Source organism: Callorhinus ursinus, unplaced genomic scaffold, assembly GCF_003265705.2.
Source record: "Callorhinus ursinus isolate GAN/ISIS: 27379988/994484 unplaced genomic scaffold, GSC_fseal_2.0 scaffold73, whole genome shotgun sequence".
Lineage (NCBI taxonomy): Eukaryota > Metazoa > Chordata > Mammalia > Carnivora > Otariidae > Callorhinus > Callorhinus ursinus.
The window spans coordinates 1618929-1641278 of NW_027397135.1; the positions used below are offsets into that span (position 1 = coordinate 1618929).

The 22350-nt window shown below is 37.2% G+C and overlaps 1 protein-coding gene across 1 annotated transcript in view; it reads left to right on the forward strand.

Annotated features, from left to right (window-relative positions):
• CDK13 (cyclin dependent kinase 13) overlaps positions 1-22350 on the forward strand; it is a 123900-nt gene that overhangs the window by 7526 nt on the left and 94024 nt on the right. The window contains 1 exon segment of the mRNA XM_025853027.2: positions 20162-20824. Coding sequence (XP_025708812.1) covers positions 20162-20824 — 663 coding nt within the window.

A 22350-nucleotide genomic window follows, 5' to 3' on the forward strand; every position in this document is an offset into this window, starting at 1 on the left:
TTTATTTTTAAAATTTTTGAGATGTGTATGTATCTACTGCAAATAGTTGGTGTGCGCATTTGTCCCACTATCTCCTATATATTGGATTTCTTGGAGGTAAAATTGTTGGGTCAAAAATGGTATACACATTTGTAATTTTGATACAGTGTCATATTGCTCTTCAGAAGGCTTTTACCAATTTTTGTTTCCCAACAGTGTGCCAGTGCTCATCTCCTCAGTCCCACCATCACTTAGAGTTGTCAATTTGCCATTTTTTTCATTTGCATTTCTTTAATAAGACTGAATTTATTTTAATTTGTTTATTGAATGTTTTAATTTTTTGATTCATTTCTGTTATTTAGAAGAGCTTTCAGTGTGTTAGAGGTATTAACTTTTTGTGGCATAACATATTTTTCATGAGTTTGTCTTTTGTTTTTTAACATTGTTTACATAATGTTTTGGTTTTAAAGATTTCTTAATTTATTTACTTGAGAGGGAGAGAGACTGCACAGAGGGAGAGGGAGAAGCCGACTCCCTGCTGAGCAGGGAGCGCAATGGTGGTCTCGATTCCAGGACGCTCAGATCATGACCTGAGTGGAAGGCAGACACTTAACTGACTGAGCCACCCAGGCACCCCAAAATGTTTTAAGAACTGTTAACTTATGCCTATGTTCATGTGTTTTAAGTGACAGTAGTTGCTCCCAGGCACCCAGTGCCAAAACTTTAGTAATACTTAATCTCTTCTCCTTCCCCAGTTCTTGTGAATTGCTTGTTCTATTGATCCTTTTGCAGTGGTCTTTATCTATTCTTACTTAGTTTGAAACTCCTTTATGTTTTTACTGTTGGGTCTGATTGCTTTGGGTTTTTCCTCTTCAAGCCTCTCCTATTTTCTGCATTCAAATTAATCTTAAAATACCACTTTGATTCTATCATTTTTCTATAAAACATACTTATAGAATCAGATTCTTGAGCTGGGCACTTAAGATTCCTTACCTGAGATGGACCCAAACTACCCTTATTTCTCAGTGTGTGTGTATATATTGATCACAGTACAAACTGGACTCCTTACTATTTTAAAAAAACATGGAATTGCAGGTGCCCTGCACTTTAGTTTATGCCCTTCTCTCAACTGGCTAATCCTGCTTGGCCATTCTTCCAGCCATAGTTGAGGTGTCATCTTCATTAATCTCATCCAGAAGTGATTTCTCATATTCAGGCTTGCATTAATTTGAGTTGTTGCCCCCCCCCCCCACTTCCTCCGCAGTATATTGGACATGTTCATTCATTAATTAAAACAGTTTTATTAAAGTATAACTTACCAATTTTAAATATACATTTAAATGGCTTTTGACAAATAAACTTGTGTAATCACCACCACAGTCATGATAACATTACCCTAAAACGTTTCCTGTGGCCCCTTTGTAGTTTGTCCCCTTCTCTACCTGTGGTCCTTGACAACTGCTACTCTGCTTTCTGTCATTTTTGTTTTACCTTTCTTAAACTTCTTATCAATAGAATTATATGGTATTAAGCTTTGGTGTGTGCTTTTCACTTAGATTCATCGATGTTATTGCACGTTTGAGTGGTTTCTTCCTTTTTGCTGAGTAGTGTTCCATTTCCTTATACATTCCGTGGATATACAGTAATTTGCTTATCATTACCCAGTTGATGAGTATTTGAGTTTCCAGTTTTGGGCTATTATGAATGAAGCTGCTGTGAACATTTGAATATAGTTCTTTTGTTTTTATTTCTCATGAGTAAATTAGGAGTGGGATTGCTGTGTTGTATAGTAAGTGGATTTTTGATTTTATAAGCAGCCTGTTTTCCAAAATGGTACCATTTTGCATTCTAGTCAGCAGTGTATGACCATTCCAGTAGCTTCACATCCTCACTAAGACTTCAGTTTTTGTCACTTTGTTCTTAGTTCTTCTGGTGGATGTGTAGTGGTACATCATTATGGTTTTATTTGCAAATGCCTAATGACTAATAATGTTAAGCATCTTTCCATATGTTTGTTTGCTCTTCATACCTTTTGTGAAGTGTCTTAAAATGTTTTGTCCATATTCTTTATAAATTTGGTTATTTGTTTTATTGAATTTTAAGAGTTCTGTACATATTCTAGATACAAGTTCTTTGTATCTAGATTTGTATTCTAGATACAAGTTACAAATATTTTGCAAATGATTCTTCTCATCGTGTGGCTTGCCTTTCCTTAACAGTAACTTTGAAGAGCAGAATTTGATGAAGTCCAATATAGCAATTTTTTTCTTTTATGATTTCATGTATTTTGTGCCACCCCAAAACTCATGGTCACAAAGATTTCCTTTCTGGTTTTATAATATACATCTTTAATTTATCACAGTCTACCTTCATGTATAATGTAATATGACAAAAGAGTATGCCTACATTTTTTCTTCTCTTATGTACCATTCTTGTCATGTGTCTTGTTTCTATATATATATAACTTATATATGTTATTTATAGACATGAAATTAAAAAATGAGAAAAATCATTTATATCTGCTTTAATTTATACCTTTTCAAACACTTCTCATTCCTTTATGTAGATCTAAGTTTTGATGTAGTATTTTCCTCTAGTGAGAGAAGTGGCTTTCAACATTTCTTATAATGCAGATCTGCTGTTTTATTTGTCCGGAAAAAGTCTCCATTTTGAAAGATATTTTCGCTGGGTATGGAATTCTGTGTGGACCTTTTCCCCCCCCTCTTTAGTACTTTGACTTATTCTGCTTCTGGCTTGTGTAGTTTGATGAAAATTTACATAATATTTTGTTTTTGCTTCAGCCACTAGATTGTAAGTCCCATGGGGTTCTTTTTTAATCTTAGTGTCTCTTAAGCACTTACCACAGCATGTGATAGGAAATAGATAGCCAACAAGTGATGTTAAATTGATTTGTATAAGAAAATATCCAGCACCTTAGACTTCGGAAAAAAAAAATCCTTCTGATATTAATAGGGTCTAATTTTGGCTTATGAATAAATTTGTAATGACTAGAGCTGGACCAATCAAAAGAATGTGCCTTTGCGCAGATCAAGTGTTAAACTTTCCCTCTACTCTTCTTACCATCTTTCTTTTTTTCTCTTCAAAAACACATATCAGGCTGTGGTTCAGTGAAACATGAAGACAAACACGGTTCGTGTGCTCAGTGGACTAGAACTTGTTTGCCTGAGAAAGTCCGCAAAAAGTCAGTCATGACTCTTTTATTTTCATAACTTTTAGTGTTTCATAAGGAACATAAAGGAAATAAACACAAACATTTCAGTTTTATGTTATTAAATTTTTCTAGTTTTTAAAATAACATCTTTTTTGAGATATAATTCACCTACCATGAAGTATACTCTAATTTTAACTGGTACAGTCAGTGGCCTTTAGTATATTCAGTTGTGCAGCCATCACCACTAATTTTAGAACATTTTAATCACCTCAAAAAGAAACTCAGGGCCTGGGCGCCTGGGTGGCTCAGATGGTTAAGCGTCTGCCTTCGGCTCAGGTCATGATCCCAGGGTTCTGGGATCGAGTCCCGCATCGGGCTCCCTGTTCCTTGGGAGCCTGCTTCTCCCTCTGCCTCTCTCTCTCTGTCTCTCATGAATAAATAAATAAAATCTTTAAAAATAAAAAAAAAAAAAAAGAAACTCAGGGCCTGTTAGTAGTCAGTCCCCATTCTCACCTCTGCACGTCTCTGGCAACCACCAATCTACTTTCTATCTCTGTGGATTTGCCTATTTTGGACATTTCATATAAATGGGATCATATGATTCATGACTTTTTATGACTGATTAAATTCATTTAAGCATACTGTTTTTAAGGTTCATCTATGTTGTAGCATGTATCATCAGTAATTTCTTCTTAGGTCAAACTAGTATTCCATTGTATGAATATCCACATTTTATTTTCAGTTAATGGACATTTCAGTTGTTTTCAGTTTTTGACTATTATGAATTATGCTTCCATGAACACTTGTGTTTAGTTTTTGCATGAGATTTTTTTTTTTCATGAGATACATTTTTATTTCTCTTGGGTATATATCTAGGAGTGCAATTTCTGGGTCATGTGCTAATTCTATATTTAACATTTTAAGGAATTGCCAACCTGTTTTTCTCAGTGGCTGCATCACTTTTATATTCCAACCAGCAATATATGAGGGTTTCAATTTCTGCATATCCTTGGCAATTGTTGTCTTTTTTATTATATTTGTTCTGATATCTCCTTGTACTTTTGATTTGCATTTCCCTAGTGACTAATGATATTGGGCATCTTTTCATATGTTTATTGGACATTTATATATCTTTTTTTGGAAAATGTTTATTCAGATCCTTCACCTCTTTTAAAAAATTGGGGTTTCTTCTTGTTAAATCTTTAGAGTTCTTTATATATTTTGGTTACTAATATGCCTGTGACATTTCTTCTAGAAAGAAGAACTCTTGTATTCAGGAGAGTCAGTTTTAATGTAGTGCAAAAAAAAAAATGGACTCTTCCCTAGGTAACTTGTTTGTAACCACTTAGGTCATTCTAACAGTGTAAACTTTGGACAAGTCACTTAGCTTTTGAGCATGGTCTGTGGACCCATAAGAAGGAAAAAAAGAAGGAAAATTTCTAGGGTGAAATGTTAACAGAACAACCGAAAGACTCCTATCTGGTTGGCAGATCTTCTGTCTTGGGTTGACTGGGTAGATAGCCACTGTGAAGGAAAAAGCAAAGACTAGAAATTATACAGATGTGGATTTAGGTACTCATTCTGGTGCTTTCGTAGCAGAGCATTGTTAAGCAGTTCACTTATCCTTTTTGAGCTCTCGTCTTTCTACTTGTAAAATGGGAGGAATGATGCCAACCTGGTTAAAAAAAAACAAATCTGGGAACAACCTAAGTACAGTGAATAGGGGAGCAATTAAATTATGGTACAGATACATGATTTGCAAAAATTTTTTCCCATTGTATCACTTTGTTGACATCCATTAGTGCACAGAAATTTTTAGTTTTAAAGAAGACTTTACCTAATTGAACATCACAAAGATTTATTCCTATGTTTTTTCTAAAGGAGTTTTATAGTTTTAGCTTTTACATTTTGGTCTTTGATCTATTTTGAGTTAATTTTTGTGTATGGTGAGAGAAAGTGGTCCAACTTCATCCTTTTGTATGGAAAGCCATTTGTGCCAACATCATTTGTTAAAGAAACTATTCTTTCTCCATTGAATTTTATTGGCATCCTTTTTGAAAAGGCACTGACCATAAATGTGAGGGCTTATTTCTGGTCTGTCAGTTCTAGTCCATTGATTTACATGTCCATCCTCTGCCAGTACCATACAGGCTTGATTATTCTAGTTTTGAAATCATCAGGAAGTGCAAGTCTTTCTTTAAAATATTTAATTTATTTATTTCACAGAGAGAGTCACAGTGAGAGAGGGAACACAAGCAGGGGGAGTGGGAGAAGGAGAAGCAGGCTTCCTGTTGAGCAGGGAGCCCGATGTGGGGCTCAATCCCCAGGACCCTAGACCATGACCTGAGTTGAAGGCAGACGCTTAATGACTGAGGCACCCAGGTGCCCCAGGAAGTGCAAGTCTTTCAACTTTGTTCTTTTACATTGCTTTGATCTTTTCCCCTTTTTTATAGAGGGGGAGAGGGGTCCTTTGAATGTCCACATGAATTTTAGGATCAGCTTGCCAAATTGTGCAAAAAGGCAGCTTGGATTTGCATTGGGATTGCACTAAATCTGGAGATCAGCTTGGGAGTATTGCTGTCTTAATGTTAAGTCATCAAATATGTGAGTATGAAATGTCTTTCCATTTATGTTCTCTCAATATTTTCATTGGTAATTTGAAGTTTTCAGGGTACAGTCCTTGAACTTTTTTTTTTGTTGTTAGATTTATTCCTAAGTATACATTTTACGGCTGTTGTAATGGAAATTGTTTTTGTAATTTCATTTAATTATCCATTGCTAGTGTATGGAACTGCAGTAGATTTTTCTACATTGATCATGTGTCCTGCCATCTTGTTTACTTGCTTATTAGTTCTAATAGTTTTTAGTTGATTTCTTAGGATTTTTCTATGTACAAGACTATGCCATCTGCAGATAGATAGTTTTACCCCATCCCCTGCCCCCAGTCTGGATTCCTTTTATTTATTTTTTTCTTGCCTAATTACAGTGGCTAGAATCTCAAGTACAGTGTTAATTAGAGGTGGCAAAATTAGACTTCCTTGTTTTGATCCTGATCCTATAGGGAAAGCATTTTAGTCTTTTTTCCACAAAATGATGTTGGCTCTGAATTTTTTATAAATGCCTACTTTTATTTTTGGTTTAAAATTGTTTCCATCAGGGTCTAATTTTTTGGTATCAAAAAAAAATTCTAGATGCTTTGGTTGAGCCTAATACATGAACTGGTGTAATAATTCATTACTGTCCCTAGGTCTAGGGAAAGAGGAAAATCTCCTATTTTGTAGTATGTGTAATGATTAGCTGTATTGATTTCCTTAATATGCATGAAGAAACATTTGAAAAATATGAAAAATATGTGCATTAATGTTTATAGTATTTTTTAAGTGTTACTTAAGTACTCATGATTTTCTAAATTTAATTTTTTAAGGTTAAGCAGTTGGGGGGCACCTCGTGGCTCAGTTGTTAAGTGTCTGCCTTTGGCTCAGGTCAGGATCCTAGGGTCCTGCGTTTGAGCCCTGCATCTGGCTCCCTGCTCAGCGGGAAGCCTGCTTCTCCCTCTCCCACTCTCCCTGCTTGTGTTCCCTCTCTCGCTGTCTCTCTCTCTGTCAAATAAATAAAATCTTAAAAAAAAGAAAAAAAAGGTTAAGCAGTTGGTGTGTACTGGAGTAAGAATGAATTTGTACAACCTTTTTTATTTTTATTTAAAAAAGTGACAAGGTTTTGTACCATACATTTTGGTTTGTTATAATTTCTGGTGTTCATCTTTAAACTTTTCTGTTGGTGTTTATTTTTTTAATGAGTTTTGAGTATTATATTGTTGTTTTCTTTTTTTTAAATAATATCTGTGCCCAATCTGGGGCTTGACTTCATGACCCCAAGATCAAGAGTTGCATGCTTTACTGACTGAGCCAGCCAGGACCCCCTGTTGTTGTTGTTGTTGTTTTAATTAATTTATTTTTACTAGCAAAAGTGGATTTATTTGGGAATAACAGAATAGCAATCAAGGATGTACAAACTACACCAGAACCATAGGCAAGTTCTGTTAGTGTTTATTTTTAAACTTTTCTGTATTTTTCAGTTCTCTACAATGAAACTGTGTTACCTTTTTTTAAATCTGTACTCTGTATTTAAAAGTTATATACCAGATGCTTGAAAACAGTACAGAAGCATACACAGCAAGATGTGAAAGCTACCCCGTACGTCTTTTTCATTCCTATTACTTTTCAGATGCATTACCACGTCCATAGTTTGTGTATATCCTTTCTCTAGTGTATGCTTATATACAAACATACATACACATAAACATTAAGAATGTTACTATGCCATAATTTTTTTTTTACATGCTTATTTGGTTTAGTAGTAGGATTTGACGATCTTTCCAAATGGCTGCATAGAATTCCAATAATGAAGTGTTTCAGGCCTTAACTATCAGTTGTTGGGCACTATTTTTTCATATTTTCTATATTACAGCCAATCCTTTAAAGAATATCTGTGTAATAACTTCTTGACACATATGGAAGTGTTTTTGCCAGATATGTTCTTATAGGTGAAATTGCAGATCGAAAGCATTTGGTAGATATTGCCAAATTGCTTTTTAAAAATCTGCAATTTTATATTCCCTCTGATAATTTATGTAAGTGACCATTTCTGCACATTCTTATGAATAATTGATATTTTCAAAATTCCAATTTTTGCCAATCTGATGGATGCAAATTTATTACCATCCTTTTTATTTTGCCTTTTCTGGTTACAGTAGAGAAGGGAGCATTTAAATTTCTTTACTGGCCATTTGTATTTCTTCTGTGACTATATATTCTTCTATTCAAGAGGACCTCTAGTTATTAAAAATAAGAAATGAAGATAGTTTTACAATAGAAAAAGTATAGTTTCATTAAATCCCTGTGGGATAATGGATGTAAAATGTTTGGTTATTAATAAAAATAATAAATTCATCTCAATGTTTATATGAAGAAACTAATTAGATAAGGGTTATTCTGTCTCCTAAATCTTTTTAGTTTAAGGAGATTTTTATCAGTAGACCTATGCCTATTAGTTAATTAGCTGGATAGCAATTATACAAAGCATTCTGCTAGTATTTGCAGGCAGCATTTAGAAAAGTAGTTGATAAACATGTTCTTTGTTCTTTTATTCATCAATTCAATAAATATCTTTTGATTCCTTATTCCACACCAGACATAATTCTAGGCACTGGGGATATAGCGATGAACAACAAGACAGTGGTGGGAAGAGAGGGGTATATGATGTGCTCATTTATCTTTCTGATGAGGGAGAGCCTCACTATAGGGTTGATAAATAAATAGATCCCTGAATGACAAGAAAGACCAGCTATGTGATGATCTAAGCATCCCAGGAAGAGAAAACAGTATTGCTAAGACATCAAGTCAGGAAAGAAGCATAAATTCTTGAAGAACCAGAAAAGAGGCTGGTGCGGCTGGAGCCTAGTGAGTGAAGGAGGGTGTAGTAAAGATGAGAGGCAGTTTGGGTCTTGCGGATCACAATAAAGGTTTTTATTTTTATTCTAAATGCAGTGAGAAGCCATTGGAGAGTTTTAGGCAAAGGCATAGCATAATCCAATTTATGTCTTTAAAAGACAGAGACATAAAATACAAAGCAGTATGTCACAAGCGTTATGTGATTTTAGCAAATGGGAAGGTAATAGAGGAGATGTGACTTTAACTTGATCCTTAAAGACAGATAAAAATTAAATAAACGGAGGGGAAGGATGTAGTTTGATGTGGTAGCAAAAAAAAGTAGTGCCTCGCTTTGAATTAGAAGACTTGATCTTCATATTGACTCTCTCTCTTTATAGCTCTTGAACTCTAAATAAATTTCTTAACTCTCTTCTTAGTTCCCTCATCGCTTTTCTGTATACCTTGGTTGCTATGAAGAACAAGTCAAATGAAGAATGTCGATAAAACTGTTTTGTAAACTGTGAGGTTTACTGTATGTTTGTTTAAAACATACTGTACTGTATGTTTGTTTAATACTCTCATCATTGTACTGAATTCTACAAATATTTATTGAGCATCATCTACCTTTGCCAGGTTTGTGCTAGTCAGGGCTATGGGGGTACAGTGATCTCAGTCTTTGGGGAAGACAGATTATCTAAATATTATTCTAATGAGGTATGAACAAAGTATAGTAGGATTATAGGATAAGGAACATCTCCAGCTCTGGCATGAGGGAAGGCTTGATAGAGGTGTGGTAGACATTGTGGTATGATAGGAAGTATCCCTCTACTTAGCCAGATATAAGAGGTGAAGAGAGGAATGTGAGAGCAGCTTTCTCTGCCTGACACTTTGTATGTTTTGGGCTGGCTGGACAAGGTCTTTGTATGCAGAGCAAGGCTGTCAAGAGCTTTGGTAGAGGGGTAACTGAAAGATTCAGATGATGGTAGGGAGAGTAAATTGGAAAGGATAGAGATTTGAGGTGGGAAACCCAGAGAGGAGACTGTTGCACTGAGCCAAGTGAGAGATGATGTAGGGCCAAATGAGAAAGAATAGCTTTGGGGACAGAGAGCCTGGAAAACTGTCGAGATGCTTAAGATGTAAAATTGGCTGGACTTGGAGATCAGTTGGATGTGGAAGAAGAAAGGAAAGGGAGAATGATTTCTGGATCTTTGCTATTCCAGAATTTCGGAATCTGCCATTGCCTCAGAATAGGGTATCTTTAAGAAGAAAAGGGGTGGATTTGGAGAGGAAGCTTAATCGTTTTATCTGTATTGTGTTGAAGTGGCATGTAGAATAATTGGGAGTGGGGAGGATGACTTGGTGGGGTAATCAACGTTTAGGTGATTTAAATTTAAACCATTCATAGCATAATTAGACTCTTGTGGGTGGATAAACTTAGTGAAGAAGAGGAATTTTAAGAGAGCACTGAGAAATAGCCACGGAAGAAAGAAAATAATCAGGAAAGAGAACGTAGTAAAAGCGGTTAGGAAGTGTTTTTAAGGGTGTGGTCAGCATTGTCATCACAGGTATTGATATTTCCCTCCACCCCAAAGATAGGTCATTGGTCACTTTAGTAATTTCAGTGAGGATACAAGCCAAATTACTGTGGTTTGAGGGCTACGTGGGGGTGTGTATGTATGAGAATTTGGCTGTAATTGGAAGGAGAGAAAAAGATAAAATTTCAGAGTACTATTATTTGCTTGTTTTTTCTTGTCTTTTTCTTTTTAAGATTTTATTTATTTGACAGAGAGACAGCGAGAGCAGGAACACAAGCAGGGGGAGTGGGAGAGGGAGAAGCAGGCTTCCCGCTGAGCATAGAGCCCGATGTGGGGCTCGATCCCAGGACCCTGGGATCTTGACCTGAGCCGAAGGCAGCCGCTTAACCAACTGAGCCACCCAGACACCCCTTCTTGTCTGTTTTAAAAGATTTTAAGAGACTTGAATTATTTAATCCTTGAGGGGATAGCAAAGGGTTGAAGTTGCAAGTAATTGAGTGGTCATAGAGGAGCCTAGCATAGTGCATCTCAAACTTCAGTGGTGATCTTGTTAAAATGCAGATTCTGAATCGGAAGGTCTGGGTTGGGGCCGAGGTACAGCATTTCTGCCAAAGTCCCAGATGAGGCTGATGCTGCTGATTTGTGGCCCAGACTCTTTGAAGTAAGATCTAGAGATACGGCATTGATAGCATTATACAAGAGTTAGCCTTGGGTAGGAAGAGGAACACCTCAGGTAAAATGTGAGGTAGATGGAGATATAGGTTAAGCTGGCAGGCAAGAGACATGCCTGATAATTTTTGTGTTTAGTTTTGTTTTTCTGCAAAATAGAAGTAAAGTGATGTTAAGAAAAGACCTTTGGAAATTGTTAACTTGGTAGAAAGGTTTGGAATAGCTTGTGAAGGTTTGGAATAGCTACTAAAAAGAGAAGGAAAGTGAGTGATTTTGGGACATGTAATATTCATTGAACAGGGAAGATTAGTTTGGGTATAGTGTCTGTAGAAATAATTGGAGCAGGGAGAGACTAGATATGAAGATTTTTAAGATGATAAGGTAGCCATGAGGGGATATAATGGGGTCTGAAACACAACAGGGGCCTTGAGAAATAGGAGGGTGTGCTAGGCTAAATAATGGCCCACCCAAAGATGTCCCGGTGAACCTGTGAATATATTACCTTATGTGACAAAAGGGACTTTGTAGGTCTGATTAAAAGAGGGATCTTGAGATGGAGAGATTATCCTGGATTGTACAGGTGGGTGCCATGTAATTACAAGGATCTTTATAAAAGGAAGCAGGAGGGTCAGCAGAGTCAGAAAAGACCATGTGAGGATAGAAGCAGAGGAAGAGGAAATGTGATCAGGGAAGCAGAGGTACAGATTGTTAGAGGACTGAGAGCCAAGGCATGGATCTTCAGAAGCTGAGAAAGGCAAGGAAACAGATTTTCCCAAGAGACTGCAGAAGGAACAAAGCCCTGGTGATGTGTTGATTTTAGCCCAATGAGACTGATTTTGGGAATTTCAACCTTCAAGAACTGTAAGATAATAAATTTGTGTGGTTAAGCCATTATAAATTTGGTAATTTGTTACAGCAGCAATAGGAAACATGCTTAGAAGCGTGGATGTACATAACAATAAAAAAAATTTAAAAAAAAAGAAGCGTGGATGTAAGGGAATGTAAGGTTAGAACTGATAAAGTGAGATAGTTGTTGGGATGTGCTATGGGCATCAGGAATCTGGGAAGATTTCTAGCCTGGGTAAATAGGTGGAGGGGAGTGGTGAAATTAAAATTACAGAATTGCAAGGAGTAGATGTTAGAGGAAGGTGTTCATTTTGCATTAAGTATGGCTTAGACAGGGTGAAGGAAGATCTGAAGCAGGGAGATGAATTTAAGAGGCTGCCATAGTAGTGTTAATAGTTAATTGAAAAGTTAATTGAGCTGTTCTAATACCAATATATGGCAAATTATATAGGAATATTTAGAATTTTGACTGAGAAGGTAACAAAAGGGATAATTGAGAAAGGTTTTTGAAAAAGTACTACTACTTTATTACTGTTTTTCAGTTTAGAAAGCATTTTTCCTAGTTTTATTAAGATATAATTGACAAAATTCTAATATATTTGAAGTGTCAACTTGATGATTTGATACATATATATATTGTGAAAGGGTTCCCATAAACAAATTAAGTAATACATCCGTCATCTCATACATTTCCTTTTTTTGGGGGGGGTTAGAGTTCTTTTATTTTTTAATTTCAGTTATACAATATTATCAACTGTAGTCACCATGTTACACTTAGATCCTCACACCTTATTAATCTTATAAGTGAAAGTTTGTATCCTTTTACCAGCTTCCCTCTTTTTCCCCTCCCTCTTAGCTCCTGGAAATCACCCTTCTATCCTCTCTCTGAGTTTGACTTAAAAGATTCCACACGTAAGTGATACCGTGCAATATTTGTCTTTCTCTGGCTTATTTCACATGGCATAAGGCTCTTCAGGTTCATTTGTATAGTCACAAATGGCAGAATTTCCTTCCTTTTTAAAGCCTGCATCGTATTCCATTACACACACATACACACTCACCACGTTTTGTGTATCTATTCATCTGTTGATGGACACTTAGGTTGTTTTTGTTCCTTGGCTATTGTGAATTGTGCCACAGTGAACGTGAGAGTACAGGTATTCTCTTTGAGATAGTACTTTTCATTTCCTTTGGCTTATTTACCCAGAAGCGGGTTATCTGGATCATTTGGTAGTTATATATATATATTTTTAAAGGTTTTATTTACTTGACAGAGAGAGACACAGTGAGAGAAGGAACACAAGCAGGGGAAGTGGGAGAGGGAGAGAAGCAGGCTTCCTGCCAAGCAGGGAGCCCGACGTGGGGCTCGATCCCAGGACCCTGGGATCATGACCTGAGCTGAAGGCATACGATTAACGACTGAGCCACCCAGGCGCCCCGTAGTTATATTTTTAACTTCTAGAGTAATCTCCATATTATTTTCCATAGTGCTCTGTCACTTTACATTCTCACCAGCAGTGCACAGGGGTTCTCTTTTCTCTACATCCTCACCAGCATTTGTTACTGCTTATCTTTTTGATGATGGACATTCTAGCAGGTGTGTGGTGTTATCTTTGTAGTTTTGGAATGTCATTTCCCTGATGATTAGATATGTTGGGCACCTTTTCAGATACCTGTTGATGTTTGGATGTCCTCTTTGAAAAAATGTTCAGTTTCTTTGTCCACTTTTTAATTGGGTGTTTTGTTTTTTTCTCTATTTGAGTTGTAGGAGTTCCTTGGATATTTTGGATATTAACTACTTATTATATTTGTGGTTTGCAAGTATTTCTTCCCATTCTATAGGTTGCCTTTTCATTTTGTTGGTGGTTTCCTTTGCAGAGCATAGTTTTTTAGTTTGATGTAGTCTCACTTGTTTATTTTTGCTTTGTTTTGTTTTTGGTGTCAAATCTGAAAACCATTGTCAAAACCCATGTTAAGGAGCTTATCCCCTGTGTTTTCTTCTAGGAGTTTTATGGTTTCAGGTCTTATCTTTAAGTCTTTAATCCATTTTGAGTTGATTTTTGTGTATAGTATAAGATAGGGGTCCAATTTCTTTTCTTTTTTTTTATGTGGCTATCCAGTTTTCCCAACACCGTTTATGAAGAGATTATCTTTTCCCCATTGTATATTCTTGGCTCTTTTATTGAAAATTAATTGGTCATGTCTATATATATATATATATATATATATATATATATATATATATATATGGATTTATTTCTGGGTTCTCCACTGTGTTTCACTGATTTATGTCTTTTTTTTTTTTTTCCAATGCCAATACCATACTATATTGATTACTATAGCTTTGTGATACACTTTGAAATCAGGAAGTGTGCTGTCTCTAAATTTGTTGTTCTTTCCCAATTGCTTTGTCTGTTCTGGGTCTTTTGTGGTTCCATATGAATTTTCGGGTTGTTCTTTCTGTTTCTGTGAAAAATGCCATTGAAATTTTAATAGGGATGGCATTGACTCTATAGATGGTTTTGCATAGTATGGAGATCTTAACAGTACTAATTCTCATATTTCATTAGCCCAGAATATCTTTCCATTTATTTGTGCCTTCTTCAATTTCTTTCATCAGTTTCTTTCACTTCCTTGATTAAATTTATTCCTAAGTATTTTATTCTTTTTGATGCTGTTATAAATAAGATTATTTTCTTTCTCTTTTCAGTATTTTATTGTTAGTTTATAGAAACACAATTGACCCTTGAAGAACACAGGTTTGAACAACGTGGGTCCACTTATACACGGATTTTTTTTTCAATAGATAGGTATATAGTACTGTAAATGTATTTTCTTTATGATTTTTTAAATAACATTTTCTTTTTTTTCTAGCTTTTTTAAAGAATACAATATATAATACATATAATATACAAAATATATGTCAACCGGCTGTTTATGTTACCTTTAAGGGATCAGGTCAACAGAACGCTATTGGCACTTAAGTTTTTGGGGAGTCAGAAGTTAAAGGCGGATTTTCAGCTGTACAAGTCTTGGGCTCTCCTAACTTCTACATTGTTCCAGGATCAGCTGTTGATTTTGTATCCTGCAACTTTATTGAATTTGTTTATTAGTTCTAACACCCTTTTAGTGGCATCTTTGAAGGGTTTTCTACAAACAAAATTTTACCCCTTTTTGATTTTGATGCTTTTTTTTTTAAGATTTATTTATTTTTTTGAGAGAGAGAGTGCGCACACACACACATACCTGTGGGAGGGGGAAGTTGGGCAGAGGGAGAGGGAAGGAAATCCTCAAGCAGACTCCCCATGGATTGGGGAGTTGTTTCAGGGCTCAGTCCCAAGACCCCGAGATCATGACCTGAGCCAAAATCAAGAGTCGGACACTTAACCGACTTGAGCCACCCAGGTGCCCCAATTTCTCTTGTTTTTAAAAAAAAATTTTTTTTGCCTGATTGCTCAGGTTAGTATTATGTTGAATGAAAGTGTTAAGAGTGGGTATTGTCTTGTTCCTGATCTTAGAGGAAAAGCTTTCAGCTTTTCATCATTGAGTGTAAGCCTTTATTTTGAGGTATGTTCCTTCTATACTCAGTTTGTTTAGTTTTTATCATGAAAGGATGTTGAATTTTATCAAATGCTTTTTCTGCATCTACTGAGATGATCATGTGATTTTTATCCTTCATTTTGTTGATGTGGTATATCACATGTATTGATTAGCATATGTTGGATGATCCTTGCATGGGAAGTGTTTTTATATCCTTTTGGGGAAGGTAATCATAAAGTTTTTGAAATGGGTATAACTGCTATTAGCATATGAAATAAGCAGGGTATTGGCGCCTGGATGGCTCAGTCCTTTTGGGTGTCTGACTTTTGATTTCAGCCCAAAAGGCTCACAGTGGGCGTGGAGCCTGCTTAAGATTTTCTCTTTCGCTCTCCCTTTGCCCCTGTCCCTTCCCCCGCTCACATGTGTGCCCATTCTCTTTCTCTCTCTCTTTTTTTTTTAAAGAATTTATTTATTTGACAGAGAGACACAATGAGAGAGGGAACACAAACAGGGGGAGTGGGAGAGGGAGAAGCAGGCTTCCTGTGGAGTGGGGAGCCTGATGCAGGGTTCGATCTCAGGACCCTGAGATCATGACCTGAGCCGAAGGCAGACGCCCAACGACTGAGCCACCCAGGTGCCCCAAAATACTCTTTATCATATATTAAATTCCCGTATTAAAAAGAAAAGAAATGAGCAGGGTAGAAAAACTAGGCTAAAAAATGTTGAAAATAGTGGCTACTGTATCAGACACAACATGTATAGAACACTGTCATTCCAGAAAGTTCTTTTGGATAGCATTGTTCAATATGGCTTTATGTAAAGGATTAGATCATCTTATAGTAAAATTTTTAAGAATCAGCGTTTGCTAATTATGCACCATTTCAGAAGACCTGGACTCTTGGAGACATTGCATGATACAGTTGAGTGAATAGTACACCATGCTTTCTTTCTAAGGAACACTAACCTAATGAACAATGAGCACTAACCAGTTGAGTTTCAGGATACTGAGTTTTTAGTGTGGTTCTGCTTTGTGTTATATGAATTTGGAAACCTTAGAAACACAGAAAGTTCTCTTAACTTCTTAAAGAGATACTATCATTTCATAAAAACACTGGGACGCCTGGGTGGCTCGGTTGAACGTCTGCCTTTGGCTTGGATCATGATGCCAGGACCCTGGGATTGAGTCCCAGGATGGGATCCCTGCTTGGCGGGAAGCCTGCTTCTCCCTCTGCCTGCAGCTCCCCCTTCTTGTGCACGCACGTGCGCTCTCTCTCACAAATAAATAAAATCTTAAAAAGAAGCTTAAAAAAATTAAAAACAGATAAACAGCTAATATGTATTCACTGCATATTCTACAGTATAGAAATATTAGAAAAAACATTTTATTTTTTATTTTTTTTAAAGATTTTATTTATTTTATTTTGACAGAGGCAGTGAGAGAGGAAACACGAGCAGGGGGAGTGGGAGAGGGAGAAGCAGGCTTCCTGTGGAGCAGGGAGCCCAATGCAGGGCTTGATCCTAGGACCCTGGGATCATGACCTGAGCCGAAGGCAGATGCTTAACAATTGAGCCACCCAGGCGCCCCTAGAGAAAAACATTTTTAGAAAGAAGAAAAATCTTTAAAGAAGGACTTGTGGGGCACCTGGATGGCTCAGTTGGTTAGGCAATCAGCCCTTGGTTTTGGCTCAGGTCATGATCTTGGGGTTGTGAGATTGAACCCCAAGTCGGGATCTGCTCAGTGCAGAGTCTGCTTGTCCCTCTCCCTCTGTCTCTCCCCACTCTCACTCGTGCCCACCCTCTGTGTCAAATAAATAAAATCTTAAAAAAAAAAAGAGGACTTCCTGTCTACCAAATCCATTTCAGTTCTTTTACTGAGACTTCATGATATAATTCATTATATAGTCTTAGAGATGCAGTTCTTTCTTATCCTCATAACTTTGTATGGCTGAAGAATTAGGTTATTAGTAAAAATAACCTAAACTTGAATTTTGTGATTATATTTAATTTTAGGTTCCCAAACCATGTTATGAACTGTAAATATATCATTGACATTTATTAGTAAATATTTACTTATTAGTAAATATGCATGAGAGAATGCATGTTTACTAGGACATGAAGTTAAAAAGTTAAGGAACTTTTGACGAGAAACAGAGGAATCGGAGAAGAATGGAGGGTATGTCTTTTAAGTTTTGGCTGATAATGCTTTTCCAGATTCTCTCCAGAAAAGAATAATTTAATAGGCCAGAGGAGTTAATTGTGTTGGGATTTTACCTGATATATTTGTCTCTCTTTTCTTAGGGAAACTTAGTGGTCATAAATCTCTCAGTTAAATATAATTTATGTGTCTGTATGTATTTGGTGACCAGAATCTTGCTAGTGTAGGAAAGTTAATTTAACAAAAGATCTGTGCTATTACCTCTGATGGCAAATGATAGTCTCTTTGCTTTCCTCCTGCTCTGTACCTTTCTGCTGCTCTAGAAGTATGGTGAGATTTGTTTTGAGGTCTAAGAGTCTGAAGGGAGAAGAAATAAAATGTGGTTAAGGGGCGCCTGGGTGGCTCAGTCATTAAGTGTCTGCCTTTGGCTCAGGTCATGATCTCAGGGCCTTGGGTTCGTGCCCCACGTTGGGCTCCTGGCTCGGTGGGGAGCCTGCTTCTCCCTCTCCCTCTGCCCCTCCCCCTGCTCATGCTCTCTCTCTGTATCTCTGTGTCTCAGATGAATAAATAAAAAAATCTTAAAAAAAAAAAAGGGTACCAACAGTTTAAAGAAAAATGTGGCTGTTTCATTTTATGACATTTTTGGTTCTTACACTAAAGTTGTCTAAGATATTTACTACTTTATATTTAACAAAACATTTCCTCGCATTTCCACAAATAGTTGTCAGCTCATTGGTAATTTTAATGAAAGTTTAATGGTAAGCAGGTTTAGATTTGAATGTTTTCTAAACTGTGTTCCCATTAATCTAAAATAATGTTACATAAATACTATGTATAAAGTGTGGGGTTTATATGAAACACTGCGTCAGTGCTGAACACCAATTAGCCCTTAGGACATTTTGAAATCTTTTTGAAAGAATGAGGGAGTAGTTGAATTTGTATTTGAGTTTATCTTAAACCTAATCACCATTTCGTTTTCATACTAGAATTGTAGAATGTTTCTCAGTATTTTCCTCCATGCTCTATTAATGTCAGATATAAACAAAATTTCCAGTCCTTCCTTTTCTCTCTACCCATTTTAATTATGGTTTCTTAGGAGTTTCTTTGCTTTATTTACCCTCTCCCTGTAACTTCTACAAAATTTCAGCAGGAGCTATCTCCTTCACAGTGTATTTATTTGTTTATTGTGTTGACCTAGCCACAAGGTCTGGGTTTAAAACAACTAGATCAGGCAAGGTTCTAGAAGGAAATGGATCCAACTGAGATGGTGCAAGAGACTTTAATGAAGGACTGCAGGGGTGGAGGTGGATTTAAGGGAACCCACAAGGGATGTTTTCTGTAGTTACAGAGGGAAGGAAAATGTAGTGTTATTAGAGCCTGGGGAGCGCGGTGGAGAAAGGGGTGCCTGATAGGAGCCATGGTGGTAGGGTGACAAAGCTTCTGTCAGAAAATGTGACCAAAAGGAGAGTGCTGGGAAGAAATAATCCAGCATTTCTCTACCTTCTGATCTACCAGTGACAGGTAGCACTGAAACCCAGAAGATGGGTCTGTTTTTTTTTTTTTTTTAAGATTTTTTAAAAATTTATTTATTTGACACAGAGAGAGACAGTGAGAGAGGGAACACAAGCAGGGGAGTGGGAGAGGGAGAAGCAGGCTTTCCGCTGAGCATGGAGCCTGATGTGGGGTTCGATCCCAGGACCCTGGGACCATGACCTGAGTCGAAGGCAGATGCTTAACGACTGAGCCACCCAGGCGCCCCGATATTATCTTTTTAAGTAGGCTCCATACCCAGTGCGGGTATGAGAGCCTGAGATCATGACCTGAGCCGAAGGCGGCTGCTTAACCGACTGAGCCACCCAGGCGCCCCAGAAGATGTGTCTGTTAAGGTTAGCCTCCTTGGGCACAGAGTTGGGCAGAAGATTGGAGGAATAGGGTAGTGGCAGTTAAGATAAATACCAGTACAACTACCATTAAGTATGGGATTAATTTTCTGTGACATAATATTTTAGATTAAATTTCTAATCTGTAAACTGTAGGTACTTCACTGGGGTTGATGTGAGCATTAAAATGAGACATGGCAAACATGTCAAAGTACTATCATAGTGCCTTTGTCTGGTATTTGTTTTTAGTTTTGATAAGGTGTGGATTTGAAAACTTCAGCTTCCTTTCACGTGGTGCTGTGCTTCATTTGTTTTATAGGAATTTTGGTTGCCACCATACTTTTAAAATATATGATACTTTTTGTAGTTTCCAGTAATTTTTGGGAAGTGAATTACACCGTCACTATTAAGTAGTTTCCAAACTTTAGAGACTGTTGGTATTTACTGTCTCATGACAGGCATTTATCTTTTTCACTCTTCCTTTGGACAGAGCACTACTGACTTCTGAACTTGTGGGGCAAGGATGCTCTTCAGCTGTAGAGATGGGCTCCCTGTTGAATGATTGGTCAGACTTGACCCTGCCACTGCTACCATTGGTGTGTCCTTATTGCATACTTCTGTTTTCCGAGACAGCAGGGACACCTTGTCACACTTTTTCTCCTAACCTTACAGTATTTCTCCTCACAGAGGTTTACTTTCATCCATTCTCACCTTTGAGCATTCATAGACTAGACCAAGATCAAGATCATCAGTCTCTTTTCAGGAAAATTATAGCTACCAGACAATAATCTGCTTAAAAGCATTTTCTGTTTTTAAAAATCCTGCCACGAACTATATGATGATATTGAAATTAAATAAATTTCTGTTTGATTTCACAGGCTTGAGTTCGCAGTTTTTATAAATTTCAGACTCAACTTTTCTGAATTACTGACTAAATGTTCATTATTTTCCACCAGACGTTCTGCCAAATCCCGAAGCAGAAGCCCATATTCATCTAGGCATTCAAGATCCCGTAGCAGGCACAGATTGTCTAGATCCAGAAGCCGTCATTCCAGCATTTCTCCTAGCACACTAACTCTGAAGAGCAGCCTGGCAGCCGAGTTGAACAAGAATAAGAAAGCCCGGGCTGCAGAGGCGGCGAGGGCTGCGGAGGCGGCAAAGGCTGCAGAGGCGGCGAAGGCTGCTGAGGCCGCTGCCAAAGCTGCTAAAGCTGCCAACACTTCTACGCCTACGAAGGGGAGCGCGGAGGCCGGGGCCGGCGCCTCACAAATCAACCATGTGAAGGATGTGAAGAAACTGAGAACGGAACATGCACCTTCTCCCTCAGGTGGTGGAACTTTAAAAAATGACAAGGCAAAAACGAAGCCACCTCTTCAGGTAGCAAAGGTGGACAATAACTTGATTGTAGATAAAGCCACCAAGAAAGCAGTCGGGGTTGGAAAGGAGAGTAAATCTGCTGCTACAAAGGATGAACCAGTATCTCTTAAAGAGAAAACCAAACCACTTACACCGAGCTTGGGAGCCAAGGAGAAGGAGCAACAACATGTGGCTCTGGTGACCTCCACGTTACCGCCGTTACCTTTGCCGCCCGTCCTGCCTGAGCATAAAGACGCCGATGGGTAAGCGCCAGAAAGTGTTGTCACTAACAGTTGAAAGACAGACAGACAAGTTTGAAGTGGGAAGTTACCTGACACCCCCCCCACCATAGAAAGGTTCCAAAAAAGTTATAAGTAATTTATCTTTATTATGTACACCTTAAAATGAAGCACATTGCATGTAGGATGACAGAATTATAGTTTAAGAATTCCAGGAACAATTTGCTGTTGCCTTGGGATATACAATGTATATTTCAGCTTGGGAATTAGACATGCCCGTACTGTGTTTTCTTTAGCTTAGTATTCCGTAATGACACTTTCAGAAACAGGACAATTTATGAGAGACTGTGCCCTGGGTGATACAAAGCAGGTATATTGGTTATTTCTAGGTTTCTTCAGCGGTCTTAGAAATTTTATCTTTAATTCTTTAATCTTTAAATCTTTAATTTTATCTTTAGCTTTATGAGTTTATCATTTTTTAGATTTTTCTTGAATCTTTTTAATTTTTTGCAATTGGAGATTTAATTATATGTTACAGGAAACCCCTAATGTGTTTGTTTTCCTTTAACATGTTTACAGATTTATATTGTGAATCTTGGGGGTAGGAGGTTTTTTTTTTATTTTGAAACATTTTATTTTTTAGAAGATGAAGATAAGAGTGAGTGTAAAGTAAATGCAGTCCTAAGAATATTTCTGAAATGTATGCTAGGATAGAAGCATTATGCTACTATGTAATATCTGTCTGTTATACCACTTAACCTTTTTCATTTTTATTTTTATGGAGAAATTAGAGCTGTTTTCCCCTCATTTTCTCTTAAAGAACAACTATATGAGCAGTTCTCCTAGCTGACATCTTTGTAGAATTTGAAAACAAGTGGATAAAAATGCTGTGTGGGTAGGTCTTTCAAGTGCTCACTTTGGCTGGCATTATGAAAATTTTATAATTTAAAACAAAAAAATCATAATTCCTGTGTTTCATGCCCTCTCTGTGATGTCTTTTTTCTATAATCAAAAATATTGCCAAGAGGTCTCATCCAGTATAATCAGGTATTCTCCAGTTATACCACTCTAATTATGGTATTTACAGGTTTGACTGTTCTCTAGGAACACTGAAGGTTCATAACAGAGTAGTGATTTATAATTTTGATGAATCCGGGAATGGGCTCTCCATCACAGAGAAGCATGAATGCAGAACTGAGTCACTTCATTAGTGAGAGAATAGCCCAGTTGCCAAGAATCCAGTAATTCTGGGGGCGCCTTGGTGGCTCAGTCAAACATCTGACTTCGGCTCAGGTCATGATCTCAAGGTCCTGGGATTGAGCCCCAATCAGGCACCCTGCTCGGTGGGAGTCTGCTTATCCTTCCTCCTCTGCCCGCCCCCCCCCCAACTCGTGCACCCTCTCTCTCTCTCTTAAATAAAAAACAAGTAGAATCTAAAAAAAAAGAAAAGAAAAGGAATCCAGGAATTCTGGGCCAGTGAGCCTCGTTTTCTACTTTATTCTTCATACATGCTTTGGAGGTAAATTTTTACTGGTGATAGTTTCAGGAAC